At 43.4% G+C, this 23567-nt stretch overlaps 2 protein-coding genes across 6 annotated transcripts in view; both read left to right on the top strand.

Moving 5' to 3' along the window:
• Positions 1–23567, top strand: part of si:ch73-383l1.1 (receptor tyrosine-protein kinase erbB-4) — a 354983-nt gene that overhangs the window by 90661 nt on the left and 240755 nt on the right. The window contains exon 1 of one of the 5 annotated variants that reach the window (XM_025902661.1): positions 2158–2177. The exons of the other annotated variants lie outside the window; for them this stretch is intronic. The gene's annotated coding sequence lies outside the window, so the exon portion shown is untranslated. Of the gene's footprint in view, positions 1–2157; positions 2178–23567 lie in introns of those variants that run through there. 5 annotated transcript variants of the gene reach the window in all.
• On the top strand, positions 14991–19190 carry LOC112843718 (uncharacterized). The gene is made up of 2 exons (XM_025902662.1): positions 14991–15954; positions 17488–19190. Exons 1-2 carry the CDS (start codon positions 15888–15890, stop codon positions 18528–18530), a joined length of 1110 nt encoding a protein of 369 aa, XP_025758447.1. The 5' UTR covers positions 14991–15887; the 3' UTR covers positions 18531–19190.

Raw genomic sequence — 23567 nt, 5'->3', positions numbered from 1 at the left:
GTATTGTCTCATTTCTGCATTCGTGCCTTTTCTCAGTCCCCGCCGCTGTGGCACTTGGCAGCTGCTCGGTTGCCTGTTCCCCGACGCGTCCGCGTCATAATTCTCAGGCCGGCTGTCTCTGATCGATGCTGAGTGCACCACTCCCAGATGTGGTTATTCCTGCCTCCGCACTTATTTTGTTTGGGAAACTGAGTTAATTCGAGGCAGCAAAAGCACGGTGTGTGTGTGTGTGAGAGAGAGAGAGATGTGAAAAGATAGGGGCTCTGTCTGCACCCTGTCTAATAAATGCCGAAAGTGTAGAGGGATTGCATGTCTGTCTGTTAAAATAACACCAGAGGTGGACCTCTTTATATGTTGATACGATCAATCGCAGCCTCTTTCATCTCTCGTCACTTATCAGGCGGTGAAAAAGACACAGGTCTTCCTTCTTTCTTGTTGTCTCTTTCAGTCACACGCACTCTCTTTCATTGTCATCCAGCACATTGATGTTACAGATATGAAAACCTATCCAGCAACAATCCGCCTGATCTTCTGCCTGATACATCAGAAGCAATGCCTCTCTTGTCTGACTCCAGCAGCAATAAAACACAATATTCTTTTTAGCATGCCCACACATACCGCAGTTTTTCTTCCCTTCATATTATATTTGACAGATAAAGCCAATCTTTATTCTCATAAAGTGCAAACTAAAAAAAGAACACATTTTCCCCAGCTTTTTCCTCCTGAGTGGCTGCAGGGTACACAGTGCCATCTAATGAGGGCTCTGTATATTTTCGGAAATGAAGTGCCTGACTACACTCACTACAGTTGTCCTGTCTAATTTGCTGAAAAAGATACACCTAACCAACCATTTAGTTCACATTACCGCCTAAATTGGGAGCTGTGCGCACTCTGAAATGATTACACCTTACCAGACAATAAGCGGTACCAACTGACCAGCATATTTTTTTTTCTCTAGTTTTCAGAAGGAGGATCAGCGAAATGGGATATGTCCAATATCCTGTATCTCCCAGGGTCCCTTCACTAGCGTCTTTAGATGCAGGAAGAATGCCTAATAGCTTTTGCTAATGAAGCATAGGTCTCACTAGAAAACTATGCTCCAGGAAATCCTGGTTTATGCTGGACAGCCTGGTTGGTTGAAGTCCAGAGACGATTCAGAGCCTCTATGACTGAATCCAGCCCTTCTTCTCCAGCTAAAGTGAAGTGGAAATTTGCCCTTTGGGTGGAAATAAGACCAAAGTACCTGCCACGCTTTGGTTAGTTGTCTTTCTTTGCCCGGGCTGATGAAATCGAGGCCTGAATTTGCTAATGAGAAATCAATGAGTGTACGGCAAGAAGCCCGAGGCGCCCCTGCTCCTGCGGTGTCATTCTTTTCATTCGCTGCCCTCCCCTGCTTCCCGTCTCCCTCTCTCTCTCTCTCACTTTAGCCTGCCTCCCGTCTCGCATTCGACTGTGCGGTGGATTTTTGACACATTTCTCTGAATTCGCTTTATTGCGATAAACATCATATGTCTTCCTTTGAAATAAAGATCAGAGTGGCTTATTTACTTTACTGGCCTATTTTTTTTTCCTTCCGCAGATATCTAGAGCTTTGAGGGAGTGTGTGTGTTTGTGTGTGTCAACCCCGTGTAAATGCTCCAAGTGTGATGGTGATCCCGCTATCTGCACGCTGCGCTGTATCTCCAAACTAACAGATTTGTTTTTTTAAAAGAAAGAAAAAAAGAAAATTGCTTTTACCTGAAACAAATCACCCCTGTGACAGGAGGGGACTGTCAACACAAGGCTCCTTTTGAAATGCTGCTATTTAACGCGGGAGACTTGGATGTTTTGTACACAGCCAACTTCAAGAGCTATTAAAATGTAAAACAAACAAGAAAAACAGTCTGGAAAGTTTTCCCTCCGATGGATATGATTTGCTTTCTGCAACAGTTGTGGAGAAAAGAAGCAGAACAGCCACAGGTTGGCTAACAAATTTGAGAGCTAGCCTGCGTTTGCACCTCATGCCGCAGTACCGTCTGCTCGTTTCACCCCGCGAGGCATTTTAATTATGAATACTACGACGCTGACATCATGATCTCTCTTTTTTTCCCTCTCTCTTCTCTCCTCTAGGTAAGCCAAGAATCCTCCTTCCATGCTTACCAATGTGGCTTCAGAAAGGCCCTGCAGTCATGAGTAATGTATGGCTTACTTACCGTGATTCATCCTCATTATGCATGAGCATCATATGGTAAATCTGGTTTGTGCCATTATTCATGGAACACCGTGGGTTATTCATTGGGATTAAAGCTCTGTGGAATCAACATCCAACAATTTTTTTTTTGCAGAGTGAGAGTTAGAAAACGGAGGAACGAGACAGGGAGAGGGTGTAACAGTTGCTCATTTGTAGAGCGCTCTTGGATGTGCACATCGCTGTGTATATCCTAAAGAGAGGAAGTGATCATCCTGAGAAGGCTGACCAGACATCTCTCTTTTTCTTCTGTCCCACATGTTGAAAATATCCCAAATTTTGAGTGGCTCTGCAGCATATGCACTTTTCTAAAGTTCATGCTTTTACACAATGCATGTCAAGGGAAGGCTTTTTAGTGCAGTCAAATTAGGTTAGCTTGTCTAGCAGTGAAAGTTACAAGTTACAGTACCAAAAAAGACACAAGCTTTGCAGATTTTGTTGACTGTGAGGGAGTTATTTTTCACTTTAGCACACTGAGCTTTTAAATGTGTGTGTGTGTGTGTGTGTGTCGTAACTGGCCTACAAGAGGCTAAAAACAGGTATGCTAATCCATGGATGCATTCCTACTGAAACCCAAAGACTTACCAGACAAAAGAGCAGCAGATATAATAGAGAACACTGTTTAACATCTTGATTACAGTTTTGCATAAGAAATGTTTATCACAGTGTTTTAAGTGTTTTTAAAAAAAAAATCAAATACTGAAAAATACAATATAATGACGACAGAGTACAGATGGGATACTTTCTTACAGGGCACTCAAACAGCACTGTTATATAGTGACGCATCAACTGTGAATTTCTGGGCTGATTTTAACTTTCACTGTTCCTGATTCTGTCTTCCTGTTCAGTCTTTATTTAGTTTTTGACATTATTGAGGGGGATTGACCCATACCAGGTTGGATTAAACTACCTAAATTTGTTCAAAGTACACTTTCAAAATGTTAAACTTAAAAAAAAAATGTAAAATTGTGTATATCAGGGATCTTAAATTGGTCAGACCAGTGATACTCTCATTTCTATCGCCCATTTACACATGTAAGGCTGATTCTGGCCCTCTTGCCTTATGTTTGACACCCATGGTGTATTTTGCACCTTGTTCAGGCCTATCATATCATTATATATCTGTGTGTACACAACCTACTGGAATTAGACGTAGCCATAATTTATCAATGCTCGTAAGCATTTCGTTGATACTTATAACTTGCACTGTGACAATGCAGTTAAATCTAATCTACTCTAATCTTTGATAATCGAAGCCACATATTAGTTGAGGATACTTCTGTACTTTTACCTCCTTTTTTGTGATTCGAATTTGTTGTTTCGCTGCTTTTGCTGTAGTGAAGTGATCTGATTCCACCACTGCCACAGCTGACATTTTCAGTTCATGTCTAGATTCGTCATTTTGACGCCACACCGTGAAAAACCCAAGCCAAGAAACATCAACTGTCATAATTCTGACAGATTAGTGGCAAACCTGCTAATTGTCCCAACAGAACTTGTTTCCCTCTGAGAACATTTTTTTTTCCTCCCTGCCAAACATTTTTCAAACGGCAGTCATTCCTACAATGAGCTGATCGCATGCCAGTCAAAAACATACACTTTACATGACAATTACAAGCACCTTTCTGCGCGGCGAAGATAAGAGCGAGGAAACGAATTGACCCCCGTCCTCGCCGTGTTTCCGTCAACAATTAATTAATACCTGCCAAACATCTGAACCTTGCTGCTGCTTTTCATTTTTGTCTAATTACGGAGCTCTTTGAATCGATAGATGTTTGCATGCACACACTCACACCCACGCGGGTTTTGTTTCCCTTTTTTCCTCTTTCTTGCATGAAATGACAAACACAGCTGCGCTGCGGTTGATTTCGAGGTGATTAGCTATGCGGCATTAGGCGGCGGCCTTGTCTGGCCCTCCTGATGTTGCAGTCAAAGTGGCCGGGGTTACACGCAGGCCGGCATCAATACCCTATTAAACCCATTTGCTTCTCTTCGATCTCTTTTGATCTGAGGTTCATTGTACTCCGTAACAGCAAAGATCACACCGGCAAGTGTCAAGTCCTCAGCAGTGACAGCCGCTTCCATATTTCTTTTGAAAGGTGGATGTTCACTGCACCATTTGCGGAATTAATGAGGCTCTAAGTTGCTGTCAAAGTCAGGTTTTTCAGTCAGATTCTTCTATCTCACACTGAGCCTTTAAATTTGTAAGGAATCGCCAAATGAAGGCTTCAGGAGTAAGATTCAGCAGAAGATTGTGCTGCATGAATTTCAACACTATTTAAGAACGTAACTGTTTGATTTCACCTTATAAGTATTAGTTAGCGTTTAAAAATTCAAGAAGGGAGTTCAAGCCGGGCCAAGCTAGCATGTTGACTTAGAAAAAAAAAATCTGTAAACAGCAGCATGCTGTGTAGTCGAAACTGAGAGAATAGCTGAACAGAATATTTAATTCATATACTGACTTTACCACCACTCTTTGAAAATCACTATGCTGCTCTCTGGTTTATGGATGGAAAATGAAACAACTATGAGCTTTTGGCAGACGAACAGACCTCATGCTTGAGTGACTTCTTCTGTTTTGCTTTCTGTACTGGGTATGAGTGCACTTTGTGTTGTAGTTTTGCCTCTAGGCTTACCGCTATAAAGAGTGTAGTCCCTCAAGCACTGTAAACTGCTGTTGTTAAGATTACAACTTTATAATCTTACTTACACAGTTGAGACATTGTTTACGATACTGTCCTGCGTTTAATAGTGGTCTGCCAGTCGGATCGTCAGATCTGACAGCGCTGTCAGGCTCAGCTGTCCTGACTTAAATGCTAATTTGAAAAATTGTTTAGCATGCTAGCATGGTGACATGCTAGACATGCTAAACATTGGGCCAACGCATCAGTATTTGAGCATTTTAGCATGCTAATTTCAGCTTTAAGTACACTCTTCAGCGCTTGTAATACTGTCATGCTTTACTGTGTTAATTGTAACTCTTTAAATTTTATTTATGAGGTTAGCTGCAGGCTAGTCAGTACTTTGTGCATGCTAACATGATGGCTAATTCCAGTAACCTCTTTTCTCCTTTAAATTTTATTTCGCCCCAGGTCTCTTCATGATAAAACCCAACAGCTGAGCAGCAGATTCATAAAAAAAGATTTGCTTTCAAACGTTTTCAATCCTAACAGAACTTAAATGTAGTTCAAAATTACATATATACATGATCACTTTAGAGAGTTTGAACACTTTCAAAAGTAAAATGGCACTGTTGCTGTGTATTTATGAAATGTCTTTCCTCTTCTCTTTTGCTGTGGAAGATAGCTGGAAGCATTTATTAATATGGACTGAACTGCAAAGGTCACTGGATTTGCTATTTCAAAACAGAAACCCAATAGTGCCCCCTCTCTTTATCACAAAAAAAAAGAAAAGTAGTCTGAAATATTTTAGACGGCTTCGCCCCAAACTTCAAAATCCAGACTGAACTTCAGTGCTTCAGAAATGGTTCAGAGGAGCAGACACAGGATGCAGCCTAGGAGGAAGGATATCAAAAAGGGCCAAAAGGAGAAAATTGATTTCAAGTCTATCCTTTAGGTGCATCTCAGGATGGTGAGATAGCATTTTTATACACTCCTGCTCTTTGCCAGTGAAACTGAAGATGCAGTTGCATTCAAAGGTAGATCTTTACACTTTGGTGCGAGGTTAAGATGTCTTTGGAGAAGTTACTTGTACGGGACATTTTACCAAGAAAGTTCTTAACAAGACATTTTGATTAACAAGCTAATATACAGATGATTGTTGAGGATGTCGGACTAAATTAGTCCTTTCACTAAAGGGATTATTTTAACTTCACAGCTAGAGTGAATTCATCCAAGTTTTTAATCTACCTTTGAGATTACTGGGAATATTACTGTCAAACCAGTCAAAATTGGGTTTTTTTAATGCACATAGAAAAACATTGTCATTCAGTTCAGTTGCACAAGCCAAATATCTGAGAATAAGGGTGCAGGAGTTGACCCATCGCTAGATTTTATGGATATACCTTCAATGTGGTAAAAGATGGGGTTGAAGATACATTTTGTGTAGGTTTTTCAGTCTCGTGATAAACGTGCTATGGTTTGACAAAAGAAAGGGTTCTTTGTTTGGGTTCCTACTTTTAGCCTGATGAAAGGTGCTCATAGATTGGTGGTGCTGGTACATCTTTGGCGTCAGATACAGATAGCCTCTGTGGTCTTGACCTTTCCTTGGTCATTTACTGATTTTTGGCTCCTTCCCCTGCCTTTGCCCACTTTGATCCGATATTCATGCAGTCTGTCATCCAAAGTCTTTTCAAATCTCTGATTTCTTTCAGCTCTTGTCATTTATCACTTCATCCTTGCTCTCTCTATCTCTGTGGGAGCCCCCTCTGTGGAGTGTACAAGCAGAGATCTTAAAGCGTCGAGTGGTTTGTGGTCCAGATTTAAAGGCTGTAGCTATGTTTTCTCTTTAATCTGAAATTCTCTTGGGGTTTTTGTCATCTTTTGTGCCATTTCAGCCATTTGTATACAGTGGTTTTTATGTTCCCATCTATCTGCATGTATCATGGAATAGCTTGCTTTCCTTTTTCACGGGAATTTGATGTTTATGAAAGTTAATGTCACTCATCTTAATAATTCATTGATAAATATGCAAGCAACACAGTATGGTGAAGGTTTAGTTCTTATCAGAGATAGATGTCAGGTGGAATAGAATTAATTCTCATGAGAAACTAAATCTGCTTTCTGGATGTAGCACCGCTCCTGCAGACACCTCTCACTGGTACTTGAATTGCTAAAATTTGCATCAATTCCTTAAAAATATAAAAAATAAAAATTCTGTTTGCTTTGGCTTGAGCACTTTTGGCAAAAAACATCTCAAACATAACTGTATCAAGCGAAGAAAGTGTATGTCAACAGTTTTTTTGAGCAGCTCTTTGCCAATTCTCTTTGAGTCCGTACTGACCCTTCACAGAGTTTCAAAACCAGACACATAAGTGGTGTTTTCGCAGTATGTTACCCCCTAGCTACCATGTAAAATATAAGAGATGTCCCCTGTGACACAGCTACTTCAAGCCATGTCTAGAAATCAAACACATCAAGGAGCAAGCTCACATGTTCTGCCACTCGGCAGCCTCACAGAAATCAAGGGAAACAGAGTTCAGAGCTGGGGAAATATACTTCCTGTCTTTGCCAGTTTCAGCGTGATGTACATTAATTCAAAGTCAAAGAGGGGAAGTGGTGGAATTAAAGTGCCAGCCCCCCCGAAGGATAATAAAGAATTGAGGTAGGAGGGCGAGAGATGGTGGAAAAAGAACAAGGGAGATGAAGTAAAAAAGGGGAGAAAAGTAATACGGAGGTGGAAATCTTTTACTATGCTCATTCTCTCCTAATGTAAGGCTCCCATGGCAGAGAGACAGAGAGGGCATGTGCGGAATGGCTGATGAGTCTCCCGTTGCTGTCTCGCAGACAGACGATTCCTCCATTTTACCCTGAAAGGCTGTAAAAACGTAAGCCATAAGTTAAGAGCTGACGGCAGTGAACTTTTGGCCCTCGGTTGACCAATGTGCTGAAGTGGGCCCGCACCGAGCTAAGATAGACCCCTTAAATCAACTTTCCAGGGGTAAGAGACACAATGATGGTGCCTCTGGCATTGAGGGTGTGTATGTGTGTATGACAATGGTGAATTGTTTCTTTTTTTTTTTACCTAGGTTGCACTTAAGGCCCTGTATATTTTTGTGACTTTTTTGGATTCGCCTACTAAAATGTTATTTTCAACTTATTTTTCTTTAAATCTCTTAGTTGGATCAGTCAGGCTGTTGTGCAAAGGTTTCTCCTAAATGTTTTTGCAGTATAACTTTTATGATTGAATGAACCAAATTAAATGTGACCACAGTTAAGTATTTACAGCATAACTACTGTTGGTTGGATTGCAGCTCTCTAGGTGGGAAGTCCAAAAACTTGAAGCTTGATGAGGGTGAAACTTTGGCATTCAATTGACAAATGGACTGAGTGATTCCAGAGACAGTTGAGGCGAACCCGTTATGAGTGTAACATTTTTCCCAAATAATTGGACTGTTGCGTTGACACAAAACAAGTATTAATGAAACTTGAGACTGTCTACCAAAGTCTGATGTGGCCCTTCTTTTGGATCATCTGCCACCATTTGCATTATCTTCTTCCATCTCACATCCTCTTCTGACGCACAAACCCTCTGCATGTCCTCTTTCACTACATCTATAAATCTTAGTGCCTACAAGCCTTTCCTTCTTGCTGCCTTCAAGCGTGCCTGCTTTATTTCGTTCGTCCTTTGTCTTCGTCAAACAGAACAACAGTTGGCCCCGTCTGATCGAGCTTGGAAATCTTTTATTTAATCTGCATGTTTGATTTGTCTAAGATTTTTTGCCGAATGCCATAGTTGACGCAACTCTCCCTATTAATCAGCGAGTGGGTTCCTAATGTTACTCATTGTTAATTTTCTGGAAAACTTTAGCCTTAACTTGTTGGCCATTACTCTGAAGAAGCTCCAGAAACACATGCAGTATAAAGAACAACTTTATTGGCTGTCCATCACATCTGGTGGCCTTCATTGAGGTCAAGGTTAAGACAACCAATATTAAAGCAGCTCTTCGTGCTGCAAGTGTTGCTTGAACTTTAACCTAACCATCTGCAGCTGTGTTGGAAACTTTCGCCCTGTTTCTAAATGATTTTGACTATTTCCATCCGCCATCTAAGAAAAATAAAAGACAGCCCTGAAACTATAGATATGCTGAAATGTTCAAATTTACCAGTCAGCCACCATCAGTCCAGTAACTGGTGATATATTAAGTACATGCCCAGTGGTGATGAATATAAGCAATTACTCATGGCGGGTATATTCATCCAGTCTTGAAACTCTAACATGCCCAGTTTTATTGTCTTTTTTTTGTTTAAAATAGGTCATAATTTTAAAAAATAAACCTAATTTTATATTCAGTAAGACTCACATTTTTCAACTGAGGTCAAAAACTCAATAGGAAATTGTTTAATGAGGCTTCCTGAAAGCCATTTGGGAAAAAAAAGTGCATTCGTGCATTGGCTCCACTTCTCACATCCAGAGTCTACGCCCTTTTGTTATATGCAGTCTGTGAATGTAGCTCTCTGCCACCAGCACAGACCTTTCTGTTTCCCTAATGTAACACTATCTTTGGACTTTGCCTTTCTTAAAATGTGGTTTTATGTAACACTGTATAAATAATGGGACCATTAATGTCCATATTTGAATATTAATTTGTCTTTTACTCTTTAATCGCCTAAAATGTGACTTTTATTAGCTGAGATGGAGCTGTACCCAAATAATCGACCATTGGGATAGGCATTTGTTTGGTTTTAATTCTAGAATTTGGATGTTTGAATATTCACTGTTGATTACTAACAAAGTTCTGAGCCCAGAAATTAATATTTGAGACATCCCCAGTCAAATATTCATTGTCATAAGATCTGACAGCCTGTTTGTGTGCTTCAGTGACGCTTCAGCTGGTGATTATTTCTAAATAGTTTTGTCTATCAAGCGTCCTTAGAGGCATGCTTTTGTGTGGAAGGTAATCAGGCGTTTTCTTGACTAACATTTCAAAAGTTAAGGTTAAATTTGCATACCAGTCAAGTAAATAAATAAATAAATGGGATAAAATAAAGGCAGTGTCAGTCTCCGGGTGAGGTCTTGGTATTGGCCTCCTCTCTTCTCCTCTCCTTTCTTTCCTCTTATTTTGACATCGGATCCCAGCGGAGCTCTACCAGGTCCACTCATAAAAGAACAAGTGTGCCTGTCCATATCTTTGACAGCCACACACGCTGAACAAAGACACACAACAGGCACGCACACCTCTCAGAATTACACTTGTCACAGTGCTCTTACTTGATGTGATCCCCTGATGCGATCCACAGATAGCCATGAAAAAAATGTTTAACCCAGCCTCCAAAAAAACAAAAAACAACAAAAAAACCCACACACTCATACCTGACACACTCCCTTACTGGAAAACCAAGCATATCGGCGGTCTCTAGAGTCGAATCCACTTGAGGATATCTGAATGAAAGATGGAAAAAAGCCCGAAATAAGCTGCCTTCTATGCCAGAACGCTGTGCCTCTTCTTATGTGGGCCTGCGTAATACTAGTTAAAATGCCTGGCTGTGGACCAGTTATGATAAGTGACCGCAGAGTGGTTTCAGCACAGTTTTAGCTGTGTTTGTGCAGAAACTTCACATCCGCAGTCCTGGGAGATTGTTGGAGGGAAGAAGGGAAGGGAGGAGGGTGGTATGCCATCCATGTCTTTCCCCTCTCTTTTTCCTCCCTCATCCTTCTCTCCCATCTTCTGTCTCCATAGGCAGACTGCAGAGTGATGACCCACTCCCCCACCACCACCCATCCCCACCTCCACCACCCTCAGTCTTAGCTTCCTATTCCCTTCAACAGCCTTCACATTCACGCACCACATAATCGCCGCCTTTCTCTCTCTCGCAAGGTCACTCCTCTCCCATTGTGTTACCTCTCAAGTCACTCTCAAAAGGCTCATTCAGATCAGTTATGGGGCTTTTGTAAATATTTAGTGCGGGCATATGCCACGAACCTCATCATTTTCACTCGCTATGTAATTCACTGGTAGATTGCCATGGAGTCGGATCGTGTCCTTGGTGCAGAGATACCGTAGAGCTGTGAATACCCAACACTTCAGTCACAATAAGGGCACTGAAAGTGTTGCTCTCTGGATATACAGTAATTTCAGTTGAGGGAATTATATGCAGTCCTATTCAATCAAGTGCAGATCTGAGTTTACATTTAAAGCGAATGCAGGTATATTTTTTTCTGGCATGGTACAAAGTCACATTCAGTCCACAGTGTCATCAGTGATCAGCTTTGAGCTTTCCATCCCAATAATCTGTGTAATTTTTGGCAAATTTCAGGGATTATTTACGTTGCCATAGCACATCTTGCATCACTGCAAGCCTACTTGCAACCCACATTAACCAACTTCCTCCTTTTCATACTGTTTCTGACTTAATATCTATTGTCACAGTTGCCTGCTTTCTACTGTACTGGGGGTGTTACTGCTGCTATGCCTGCCTCATGCTAGGGCAGCGAGGTGAGCTGGTGGTTACTACCATACAAAAAAAAATGGATGTAGCTAATGTGACGTCATACATTGTTTTCAGAATTTCCAACTTGAATCCTTGAGATGAGTATTTCAAACATAACTATCATGATTAAAAAACAAAACAAAAGAGCAAAAACAAAACAGATGTGAGAATGATGGGTGGATCTTACAATAAAACTGCACCCACTGGCTAATGACTTTTTAATCGCAAGCTGTTAGCCAATGAGAGTGCCAATTAACAGAATTGTGTTAATGTCTTATTCATTATGACCCGATTTGAGTGAATGATCCTATAAACTCAGTAGAAAAGTGTTTACAGGTGTTCACTCAGAATGCTCTGTTTCCATAAACTTCTATAGTTGCAATCACAACTATCGCCATCTGGTGGCCTACAGATAAAATGCAAGATTAAGGCATTTCCACATTGGCTTTGTTTTTCTGACCCGAAAGCTACATCCATGTTTTTAACCATCTATGGCTGCTCCAGATGGAAATAACAGTCTTCCTGTTACTAAACTGGTCCCAACTAAATTGGAGATCATCATCATTCACAATACAAAATCTGTGCTAATTCCAGCTTTCCAAACACTTTTATTACTTTTTCTGTTTTGAATCATGCTGCACTGAATACACGACAAATTCTGACAGGGAATTGGACCAGTTTGCATATTTGCATTTGGAACACTGCCTGGATCTTTTGCTTTGGATATAAAGAAAGTCAAATTATGCCAGCATACACACTGTTCCACTGCATTATTATCACCATAGTATACAAGCATGATTAAGCAACTCGTAAACATGTAAAAATGTTAGCTCTGAAGGCAATTACGTTTTGATACAAGATACCGTGCTGCTGATTACAAATAGAAAGCATTTTGTTTGACTGTGTGTCTCCATGCGGGTGTTGTAATGTGTGTACTTTGCCATTGGCATGATACAAGTTCACTGAGGCTCAATAAATGGTGTGGCAAACTGTATCAAGCAGAGCTCTCTCAGCGAGCTCATGAGATTGGTTGATAGATAGATTTCACACTCTGGTGGCGCTTCACACCAGCTTTGGTGTTTTGTCAGGGAGCATAACAGGTGATTATTCCACTTGGCTTACATAGGGTGGTGGGAGGGAGCTGGGGTTGATACTGGGAAGGGGGGATACTGAATAAAAGGGAGAGCCAGAAGAAGAACTAGAGGACATAAGTGTATAAAATAAAGAGAAGAAAGGGAGATAAAAGATGTAAAAAGAAGAAAAAAAAATAATAACTCCATCGCAAGGAAGGCAAAATGAAATTAAAAAAAAAATACAACAATGTCCAAAAGTCTTGAGCCACCTCTTTCTTTCTATTTTGCTTCTAAGGAAGGTCTTTCTGAAGGTCTTCTTTTTCACGCTTTTTCTGCCCAGTTATTGTACCTGACCATTTTCAGACGAATATTTGGAGTTTTTTCAACCTGCTTAACACTGACCTATAAATCATTCAATTATAAAAAAGGCTCCTAACTCAAGGGAAGAACCAGTGGTGTGTCTACACATAACAACTTAGCAAAGAACCAATTTTAAATTGTATTTTTGGGCACTTTGTTACTAGAAGTCTATTACAGAAATATATCATTTGTTCTCACTTCTCTTTAGTTCAATCTATGAAAATGTCAAAGATATGAGTTTGATATAAAATAGTATTTTTGCACAAGCAAGATGATCCCAGAAGAGCTATTAGCTATTAAAAACTTTGCATATCTCAGCATGGTGTGCAGTGTGTCCTTAAAATTTGAGGAAACTGTACAAGTGGTGGACTAAAGAAGAAGTTGCAGACAGTGTCTGAAAATAATGTCCTTCATAAATCCATCCATCTACTGTTCACTGAAGACTCATTAGAAATGGTCTCAGTGGAAGGATGGCTGTCAAGAAGCCGTTCTTAAGGAAGGGAAACAAGGAGAAAAGGCTGAGCTATAAAAATGACACAAGAACTGGACTGAAAATCGATGACAACAGGTCTGATTAGGGAGGTCAAGAAATAGAAGAGTTTCTACATCCATCTGTAAGTCAGTCTGTAAATATTCCTGAAGACTACCTAAAGACACGACAAGCTGCCTAAGAGAGTTCAGACTCTGTTGAAGAATAAAGGTGCTCACACCAAATATTGATTTTCAAGCTTGTTTTTGACTCTGTTTTTACCTTATATGCTGTACTTTCATTTATTTTTTTCACATTTCAATAAATCATTGGGCCTGTTTCCCATTTTCCTAGCAAAATATGCAGACTCAACGGGTTGCTCGAAGACTTTTGCACTGCTTTGGTCATTTCAAGTGCTCATTTTTAAAATGGCTAAATTATCAAAACAAATAATTAAGAATTAGAACAGTGTAGCTCGCGTGACTGGGTGCATGTATCAGTGAATGTCTGTCACTTGCTGTTCCCTTTCAGTCGATTCACTCAGTACAACACATAAGTATGGGATATCACGCCCTCGCGTGTCCTGGCTGAAGAAACCTTTATTCACGCCTTTAAGGCAGATGACGTGTGATGACACGCGCACGGCCCCGCCTGCACATATAGCCGCTGTCATCACAGTCATCCCTCAGTTCTTACGCTCTTCACCTCGCTGAGAACACCTCTGCTGAGTTGGGCTAGCTAGCTGCTGCTAGTTAGCTCCGTTGTCTGCCGGCTTGAACTTAGCTTAACTGCCCCTGTTGGTGTTAGCCTCCACCGCCCATTTGGTGTGTAGGCTGCCCGCGGAGTGCTAATTTCAAGTTTTTCCTGTGCAGCGTTTTGCTTTGCGTTTTGGAATGGACTCCAAACCAAAGCGAGCAAAGCAGAAATCTTCTGTTCGCCTCTGTCCTCAGGGATGTGGTTTCTGTTTGCACGACAGCGACCAGCACGATGCCTGCCCTGTCTGCCTGGGGATCGTCCACGCTAGGAGAGCGTTGACGGAGCCCGAAGCCTGTGCGTTTTGTCGCCAGCTCCGGCGCTCGACCCTGGAAAGATGGGTGACGTTTGTGGAAAAAGTGCTGGGACGCTCGGCTGTCGCACGGCATGACCCTCTCCTTTCCGAGTCTGGAGCCCCGGCTTCGTCCGAGTCCGAAGACGAGGATTTTCCGGTCGATGTCCCCGCAATTAGTTGGGATGACCACATGGAATATGTTGACGGGTTAGCCGATGACGAGCCGGAACCATGCAGGAGCGCTGACGGGCTTCAGCCTGGGTTGAAGCCCGCCAGCGCTCCCCAGGAAGACGATGACATGCTGGACATCGGCCTGGACATCCATAGTTTGTCGGAGAATGAGCAGGAGAGCTCATTGTCGGCCCAATGTGCCGCCGCTGCTGCGCCGGTCGGCCACGATGACACCTCTCTTTTTTCCCTGTTTCGCCGCGCTGCTGAGAAGCTGCAGGTGGACTGGCCCTCTCCTCCACCAGCTCAGAAGCCATCGCGGTTCGCGGGTCTTTTCCTCCCACCGGAGCCCTCAACGGCCAAAAACTGCCTTCCCATGTTCCCAGACTTTCTCTACCTGCGTCACTGTGCCCGGCTATGGACAGTACATGGAGTTGGACGGCGCCGAGGGGCTGGCTTAGCTAACCCACCCCTATGGAGCCGTCTCTGGCTGCTTATCTGGCCCCGTCCCATAACCATGGTGTCGGCGGCCCCGCAACTCTGCCGTCCAAGCACTGCAGATTCTCTTCGCAGCTGGAGAAGATTTATCGGGCTCAGGCCGGCACTGCTCGCGCCATGAGCTCCGTCACCATGCTCCAGACGTACCAGGCAATGTGCCTGGCGGAGCTCGGATCGCTGGTTCCTGATGACAGCCCTTTGGCACCTCTTCTTAACGAGGTCAGAGTCGCCACAGATTACATCCTCCGTGCGTCTCGCTGTGCAGCGCTCTCCCTGGGCAGAGGGATGGCTTCGACAGTAGTGGCGCAGAGGCACCTGTGGCTGACCCTCTCTGACGTCCCGGATAGGGACAGAGCTGTATATCTGGACGCACCAGTGTCTGCGGCTGGGTTATTCGGTCATTCACTTGAAGCCATTTAGGCTAGATTCGATCTGAGGAAGAAGCAGACGGAAGCTCTGCGCGACATCATCCCCAGACGTCAGCCCAAGCCCAAGCCCGCAGCTAGCTCTCACAGGCCGCCTGGCAAGAGACCGGCGCCCATTGCTGAAGTGGGTGCGCCGCCAGCGAGAGCACATCCTCCGGCCCGAGCTCCACGCCGAGGCTCACCCTCGGGCCCCCGATGGGTGCCGACGCCAAGGAGGAAGAAGTCTCAGCCCTCCTAGCTGTGGTTTCGAGTGGAAAAGGGGTCTAGCAGCAGGGAGACGCTGCTTTTACCCCTCTGTTGCCACCCAAGAGGTGCCGCTTAAGTTCTGTTCAGGTTGTCAGCCCCAGAAGGCGCTGCACTTTCCTAACACAGTCTCCCAAGCACAAAACCCCTGCACACAAAATGCCTCAGGTAACTCCCTGTTCAGGTGTGTTAAATGTTCAGGTGACCACATCAAGTGTTCCCGCTGTTTTTCATTGTTGTGCCCCAGAAAAGGTCCCTCCAACAAAATGTATGAATGTACATGTTCCCATGTTACAATCAATAAAGAGTGTTGTTTATTCTCAAACAATCACAAATGCTCAGCCTGCGGGCAGAAGGAGCCAGGTCAGGCAGGTGATGCAGTCCCCTGCAGACACACTGGGGGGCGACAACGCCCCGCCGACGGTGCTGCAGGTCAGCTGGCTGGCTGCTCACTTCCCTCAGTGGCGCGCTTGCGCCCCCTCTCCGTGGGTGCTGCGAACCGTTGCCATGGGTTACCGGTTGCAGTTCCGGGTCAAGCCGCCTCGTTTCCAAGGAGTCGTAAACACGACTGTCAACACCGAGGCGGCCATGATACTCAGAGAGGCGCTATTGCAGAAAAGAGCAATACGAGTGGTCCCCGCTTCGGAGACAGACAAAGGTTGGTACAGCCGCTATTTTGTTGTTCCGAAAAGAGGGGGAGGGCTTCGTCCCATCCTCGACCTGCGAGTCTTGAACACGTATCTACGTACGTACAGGTTCAAGATGCTAACACTCAGACAGCTCTTGAATGCAGTCGGAGATTGGTTTGCGACAATCGATCTAACAGATGCTTATTTTCATGTGGCTATACACCCGAAACACAGGCAGTTTCTGAGGTTTGCATTCGAGGGCGTAGCCTACGAATACCTAGTGCTGCCGTTCGAGCTGTCGCTCGCTCCTCGCACCTTTACGAAATGTGCCGAAGCAGCACTAGCGCCCCTCAGAGAGAGGGGCATCCGCATCTTAGCCTACCTAGACCTACCTAGACGACTGGGCTCTCATAGCTTGCTCCAGAGAGCAGGCGGAGACACAGCTGTCACTGGTTCTGTCACACATTCAGACACTGGGGTTCTCTGTGAACTTTCAAAAGAGCTCGCTAATCCCGAGTCAGCAGATTTCTTTCCTCGGTTTGGAAATATGCTCGCTTTCCAGCCGTGCACGTTTGTCGGAGCACAGAGTGGCCGCGTTTCATCGCTGCCTCGCTCAGTTTCAGCTGGGACGCAGACTGCGTTTCCAGACGATATTACGCTTGTTGGGCATGATGGCATCTATGATCGCCGTAGTGCCACTTGGACTGTTAAAAATGAGAGCGTTTCAACGCTGGACTCTCTCTCACCGCCTGTGTGCATCGCGTCACCTCCGGAGGAGGCTGCCGGTAACCGCGTCTTGCATGCTAGCTCTCCGTCCTTGGAGGGAGCCCAAGCTGCTGCATCAGGGCTCTCGGATTTGGAGGGTGTTGTTTCGCAAGGTGGTGTCCACAGATGCTTCCCTAAGAGGATGGGGAGCGCTGTGCGAGGGTGCATCAGTGAGAGGGATCTGGTCCGCAGCCCAGCGCCAGCTGCACATCAACCACTTAGAGCTGTTAGCAGTGTTCTTAGCTCTAAAGCATTTCCGTCCAGTCCTGGAGGTCCAGCATGTCTTAGTCAGGACGGACAATTCAACAGTGGTGTCTTACATAAACAGGCAGGGAGGAACACGCTCTCTTCCCCTGTTGAAGCTGTCTCGCTCTCTGCTGTTATGGTGCAGTGTTCATTTTCTGTCTCTGAGAGCCACCCATGTCCCGGGCACCTGAACCTGGGGTCGGACCTTCTCTCCAGGGGGGGTCCTCTGGTGAGAGAATGGAGGTTACACCCTTTAATAGTGGCTCAGATTTGGGATCTATTTGGCAAGGCGCAAATAGATCTTTTTGCTTCCAGGGTAAATACTCACTGCCCCCTGTTCTTCTCCATAATCGACCACGATGCACCCTTGGGCTTGGACGCGCTAGCGCACCAATGGCCAGACGTGCTCCTGTATGCATTTCTCCCAGTGGAAATGATATCTCCAGTTCTAGAGAGAGTGCGTCGGCATTCCCTCTCTCTGATTCTAGTGGCCCCTTGGTGGCCCACAAGGTCGTGGTATGCAGAGATAATCAGCCTGCTAGCAGCGAGTCCTTGGCAGCTTCCTCTCCGCAGGGATCTCCTCTCTCAGGCGGGAGGAGAAGTGTTTCATCTGCGCCCAGATCTGTGGCGCCTTCATGCTTACCTGCTGAGAGGCTAAACTCGATTGCTAAGGGTTTGCCACCTAGTGTGATAGCGACAATTCAGAGCGCTAGGGCCTCATCTACTAGAGGCTTGTACGCTTACAAATGGCGAGCCTTCAAGCAATGGTGCCAGGACCGCCACACTCTCCCATTTCAGTGCTCTATTGTGGATGTTTTGACATTCCTGCAGGAGCTGCTGGATAAGGGCCTTTCATTTTCGACAATTAAGGTTTATTTAGCAGCTATATCTGCTTGTCATATTGGCTTTGACGGGGTGACACCAGGTGCACATCCCCTCGCCATACGTTTTCTGAAAGGGGTTCGCCGGCTGAGACCCGTGCTTAAGTCCAGTGTCCCTGCTTGGGACTTGTCTTTGGTGCTGGAGGCCCTTTGTAGCCCCCCGTTTGAACCCATCGAGTCTGTGGATATGAAATTTCTTTCATATAAGACTGCATTACTTCTCGCTTTGGCTTTGGCAAAGCGAGTGGGTGACCTTCATGCGCTGTCCGTGCATCCCGCCTGCACACAGTTTTCTCCTGATGCCACAAGGTCGTATTGTGTCCAAATGCTGCCTATTTTCCCAAGACCATGCCTGCATCTTATAGCTCAATGGAGTTTGAGTTGCTGAGCTTTTGCTCGCCTCCTTTTGCATCTGAGGAGCAGAGGAGGATGCATTCTCTTTGTCCAGTGCGTGTGCTACGCACCTACATTGAGCGCACTCAGAATGTGCGTTTATGTGACCAGCTGTTTGTCTGCTTCGCCAATCCAAATAGAGGTAGATCTCTGTCCAAACAGAGGCTGTCCCACTGGATTATAGAAGCTATCTCACTGGGATACGGCACCAGAGGTCTTGCTTTGCCCCACGGGCTGAGAGCTCATTCCACCAGGGGGATGGCAACCTCATGGGCTCTTTTTAAAGGGGTGCCTGTAGCTGATATTTGTGCGGCAGCTAGTTGGGCATCACCGCACACTTTTGTGCAGTTTTATCGGTTGGACGTTACAGCCCCTTCGGTGGCTCATACTGTCCTTTCTGCTGGGTCTACCACTCGCTAAGGTAGTGGTGGCCCGATTCCGGTTCGGTGGCTGCTCTGCGGGGCGTGTATATATGTCCCATACTTATGTGTTGTACCGAGTGAATCGACTGAAAGGGAACGAATAGTTATGTCTATAACTTCTGTTCCCTGAAGGAGAGGAATGAGGTACAACACAAGGTGGCCCCACTGAGCAGTTTGGCTCAGTGAAGAGCGGCTATCGAACTGAAGGATGACTGTGATGACAGCGGCTATATGTGCAGTGTCATCACATGTGAATAAAGGTTTCTTCAGCCAGGACACGCGAGGGCGTGATATCCCATACTTATGTGTTGTACCTCATTCCTCTCCTTCAGGGAACAGAAGTTATAGACATAACTATTCGTTTTCTTTTGTTTGTTTGTTTTCTGTGATTTTTATTATATTTTGTTAATTTAATGGTCTCCTTGAGAAGCATGCGCTACTAGCAACGGCCAGTTGGAGCTGCACTTTCTTGTTTCACTGATTAAGGTATTCACAAATCAACTTAAGTGATAATTAAGTCATGTTTACTCTTTTTTGGCCAATCAAACTGGATGGTCTAACAATTATATTTGAGATGTAGTTGTGTGCACCCAGTTGATTATTTTGTATTACTTCATCTTGCTGCTTTGTTTAGATCCTGCGGCTCATTTGTTTTAAAAACCAAAAACATCCTCCGTGATTGCATTTGCTGAAAATGTGTCTGACAACTGCTAGTTCCTGGACTGATGCTCCGTCCCTAAAAGCAGTATTTTTCATCAGTTCTTTCTGCCAGCTCAACCTCGCTTCCTGTGAACCCTTCTAACCTCCATCCTTAGTTGCCTTTACAGTCCGTCTGTGCTGGACTCCTGACTTCCTTTTTGAGTGACAGGTGACAAAGGGTGCAGCGAAATGCTGCATCAGCGATGGACTCCCTCGTGTCATCGGCCCGTCTAACTACACAGGAAGGAGGAGCGGCAGGAACCCTTTCTAATTGGCAGCAGGTGATAGGTGGATGGCTTTACACGCACATGCATAAAGGTTTGCTTAAACATGACTGTAGAAGAGAAAGGTCGACAGTTACACACTTATGTGTAAAGTGCCGGCAGGTGCGTCCACACAGTGATATTTCATATGAAATCTGCTACAATCTTTTCAGCCCGACACATGCAGACACACACAGAGACACGCAAGTTGAATGACAGGGTCATACAGCTTTGGGCACAGTTGATGTGGGGAAAGTTGTTTCTTCCAGTTCAAATCCTCGATATATGGCTGAACAAGACCAGCAGTGAGGAGATGTTACTCTCCCTGCTCCCTCTGGACCTTCTCTCTGTCTCTGTCTTCCTTTATATCAATAGTCTACCTCATGCTTTTGCTCTCTTTAAAACACATCACACCACCCTGCTCACGTTTACCTTTATTTCAGACATATCAGCACACACACAGAGACACACTCTTGCTGTTTACTATAAATGTTTGCATGCAGCGAGGTGAGTCCATATGCTTGAGCGGTGTTCACATTGATTTCACTCAACGTCTGGCTAATGCTCGAGAGCAGAACCAATCGAGTGTGTTATAGCTATAAAGGAGCTCACAGGTATAATAGAGTGTGAGGTTGCAGAGGTTGCACCTTTAATTAATGGTCAGCAAAACAATTTAATACGCACATGACATTACTGCACGGGAAGACCAGGAAGTAGCAGAGCTGAATATATGTGATTTTTGTGCCATAAAGTTAGCACACATAGGATAACAGTTTTATTGATTTGATGTGTTGCAAACTGTAAGGCAGGATGGAATAGGAGGTAGTTTAAAGGATTAGTTTTGCATTTTAGGAAATAAAAATATTCAGTTCAGTGGTTTTTGTATGTTATGTGTGACGTTAATGCTAGCTAGATGCAGGTTAGGCTAGCATAAAAAATTGGGAACAGAAAGAGCTAGCCTGGCTTTGTCCAAAAACACTTGTAAATCTCATTTTTTAGGGCCTTGGTCACACAGGCCTGGAGACTGGTGAGTGACTTCTATGATGTGTATTCCCAGACCAGTTGGTTGCTGAGGTGGGTGTTGCACAAAAAAACCACCTCATGAGTGCCACATTGACCCGTAGTTTGCATGGAAGATGCAGATTTAGACTCCAAACGGTATTTAAACTGTAAGCCTTCAAAGTAAAAGTTGTGCCTTATTTTAAAGGCACAAACCACTAAATGAGTAGTTCTTCACAAACAGTTTCGCCTCGTGACAGCTATCAACCTCCCACTACCACTTGTAACCAGTCGCTAACCAGTATCTAGGCCTGTAGGCTGCTGGGGCCTAACATGTTACGTCTGGTTTGTTTAATCTGTACAAAAAGCTATATGTATTATTAGCCATAAAATATCACACTGTAGCTTTACTGACTTATTAGTGCTGCATTGTCTCCTGGAAACATAATACTGATAGCTGTTGTTATTGTAAATATTTCAGATGTAATTTGATAATTAGTCAGTTTCAAAGGTACATGTGGGGAGAATTCAGTATCTTATGGTGAAATGTAGGAGTGTCCAGTGTTTGTGATCAAAAAAGTACTACAGGCTGACTTTAGCCTATAACAGATGTGCTGACATCACTAAGTTGTCCAGTATATTTCAAAATACACTTCAAAAACATATTTTCTTCAGTTTATTTAATTCAGAGTTGTGGAGAAGGCTGGAACGTATCCCAGCTGTCATAGGGTGAGAGGCAGGATACACCCTGGAGAGGTTGCCAGTCTGCTGCTGGGCTAACACACAGAAACAGACAACCATTCACTCTTACATTCACCAGTTAACCTAGCATGCATGTCCTTGGATTATAGACCCACACAGGCACAAGGAAGAACATTTAAACTCCACACAGAGAGAACCCAGGACATTTTGCTGTGAGTCAAAAGCGCTATCCATCACCATGCCAACGGCGGAAAAAGATGCTCATGCTAATTAAGAAATTGTGTCATAACATAGTTTCTACAACAGAGCAGATCTCCCTCCATTGTTTACAACGCAAAGTACGTTACAGCAGATGTGACAGAAAATGCATCACAGCTGACACGACAGTGGTACAGTCAACCGGCATCATCACTGTAATCATTTCTTTTTATTCGTATAGCATCTTTTCTTCAAGTGATTGAAGTGACTATAAAAAGAAAAATAATATATAGATTACATGAAACAAAAAATGTTACAAAGGCATTATCCATAATAGGAATGAATAAAATAAAGGCAATAAAAATTAAATTTAAAAAATTAAAAATTAAATAAGATTTAAATGCATTGCTGGATTGTTATAAAGTTATGATTTGCCCAATTTACCCTTGTTTTCAATATAGCCATTTAGTATTTTGTATGTTCAAGCTCATGCTATAGCTTGGTATGTTTGTACTGCTGGCAAACTGATTCTTAGCTGTGGTAGATTTAATTTATATTCTAAGAATAGTTGTTACGCGTGTATTTCTCAGCTTTTGCGGACATAAATGAGAAAACTTTCATAAAGTGTTGTAGGTGCATGGAGGCTAAAAGCATGTTATTCCAGCTCTTTGCTAGGTGGTTGCCAGGCTGAGCGATGCCATCGTAATATATAAAATTAATATTATAGAAATTATGCATTGCTTTCGTAAGCTGCTATAGGTGCATAAATACTAAAAAATGTGAGCTAGTTGCTAGGGGGTTGCTTGGCAACAGGATTATGTTATCGGTTATCAGATATAGATAAGAACCTTCAGGGGCCTAAAGTGTAAGTGTGTGCCAAGTTTGGTTCCTCAGCTCCTGATGGTCTAGGAGGAGTTTGCGGACGAAGAAACAAACACACAGACAGACAGTGTTTTAGTTCATTACAATAGGATGGCAATTGTTATACTTTTACATATTATTATAAGTCTTTAAGACACAGTATTGTTCACATTTGTTAAGAAAAACAAACATTTTTAATGAATTGCATTTGGAACATTGAGTTGGTTTGGAAATTTATGAAAAAAATGGCACCTTTTGGTACAATGATTATAACGAGAATAGGTTGAATTTATTTTTTTAAATGATATCTTTATTGTGTGATTTAGTACATGTGATAATCCACTGTAAACACTGTATGTGGCATTGTCCAAAATGATCCAAACTGGGTCTTAAAATGCAATATAACATCAATTAAGAGGTATACACAAATTTTTATGTAATAAACTTCAAGTGTCATATTTGATACAAACATTTCCAACACAGAAACATCTGCATCTGTATCTGCATTTGCTAATTTTAAAGTTGGTTCAGCACAGTGAATAAGCCAAGTTCTGTCTATAGAAGGGGTTCAGAAACAAATACACGAGCAGGCAGGGAAAGATTTCAGTATAGGACTTCTGTTTTTTCAAACAGCATCAGCACTGGCTCAAAATTCCAGTATGTCTCTGACTTTAAAAAGTAGCCACTGGTTCCTTCTTACACTTATGGGCATGTCAACTTCTCTTCTACCTCTTAGCAAAAACAATAAAAAATTTAAATGCTGAACCAAATGTTTAAATTTGGATGCAGTAAAATCGAGTTTTCCACCCCATAAGCATGCTTTGAGTGATGAAGCAGGTGCTATTTAAATGAAAACCCTGAAAGACAGTTTATGGGATAAATGCACCT

The sequence above is a fragment of the Oreochromis niloticus genome, linkage group LG23, assembly GCF_001858045.2.
Source record: "Oreochromis niloticus isolate F11D_XX linkage group LG23, O_niloticus_UMD_NMBU, whole genome shotgun sequence".
In the NCBI taxonomy this organism is placed as follows: domain Eukaryota; kingdom Metazoa; phylum Chordata; class Actinopteri; order Cichliformes; family Cichlidae; genus Oreochromis; species Oreochromis niloticus.
This window is presented reverse-complemented; position numbering and strand designations above follow the sequence as displayed.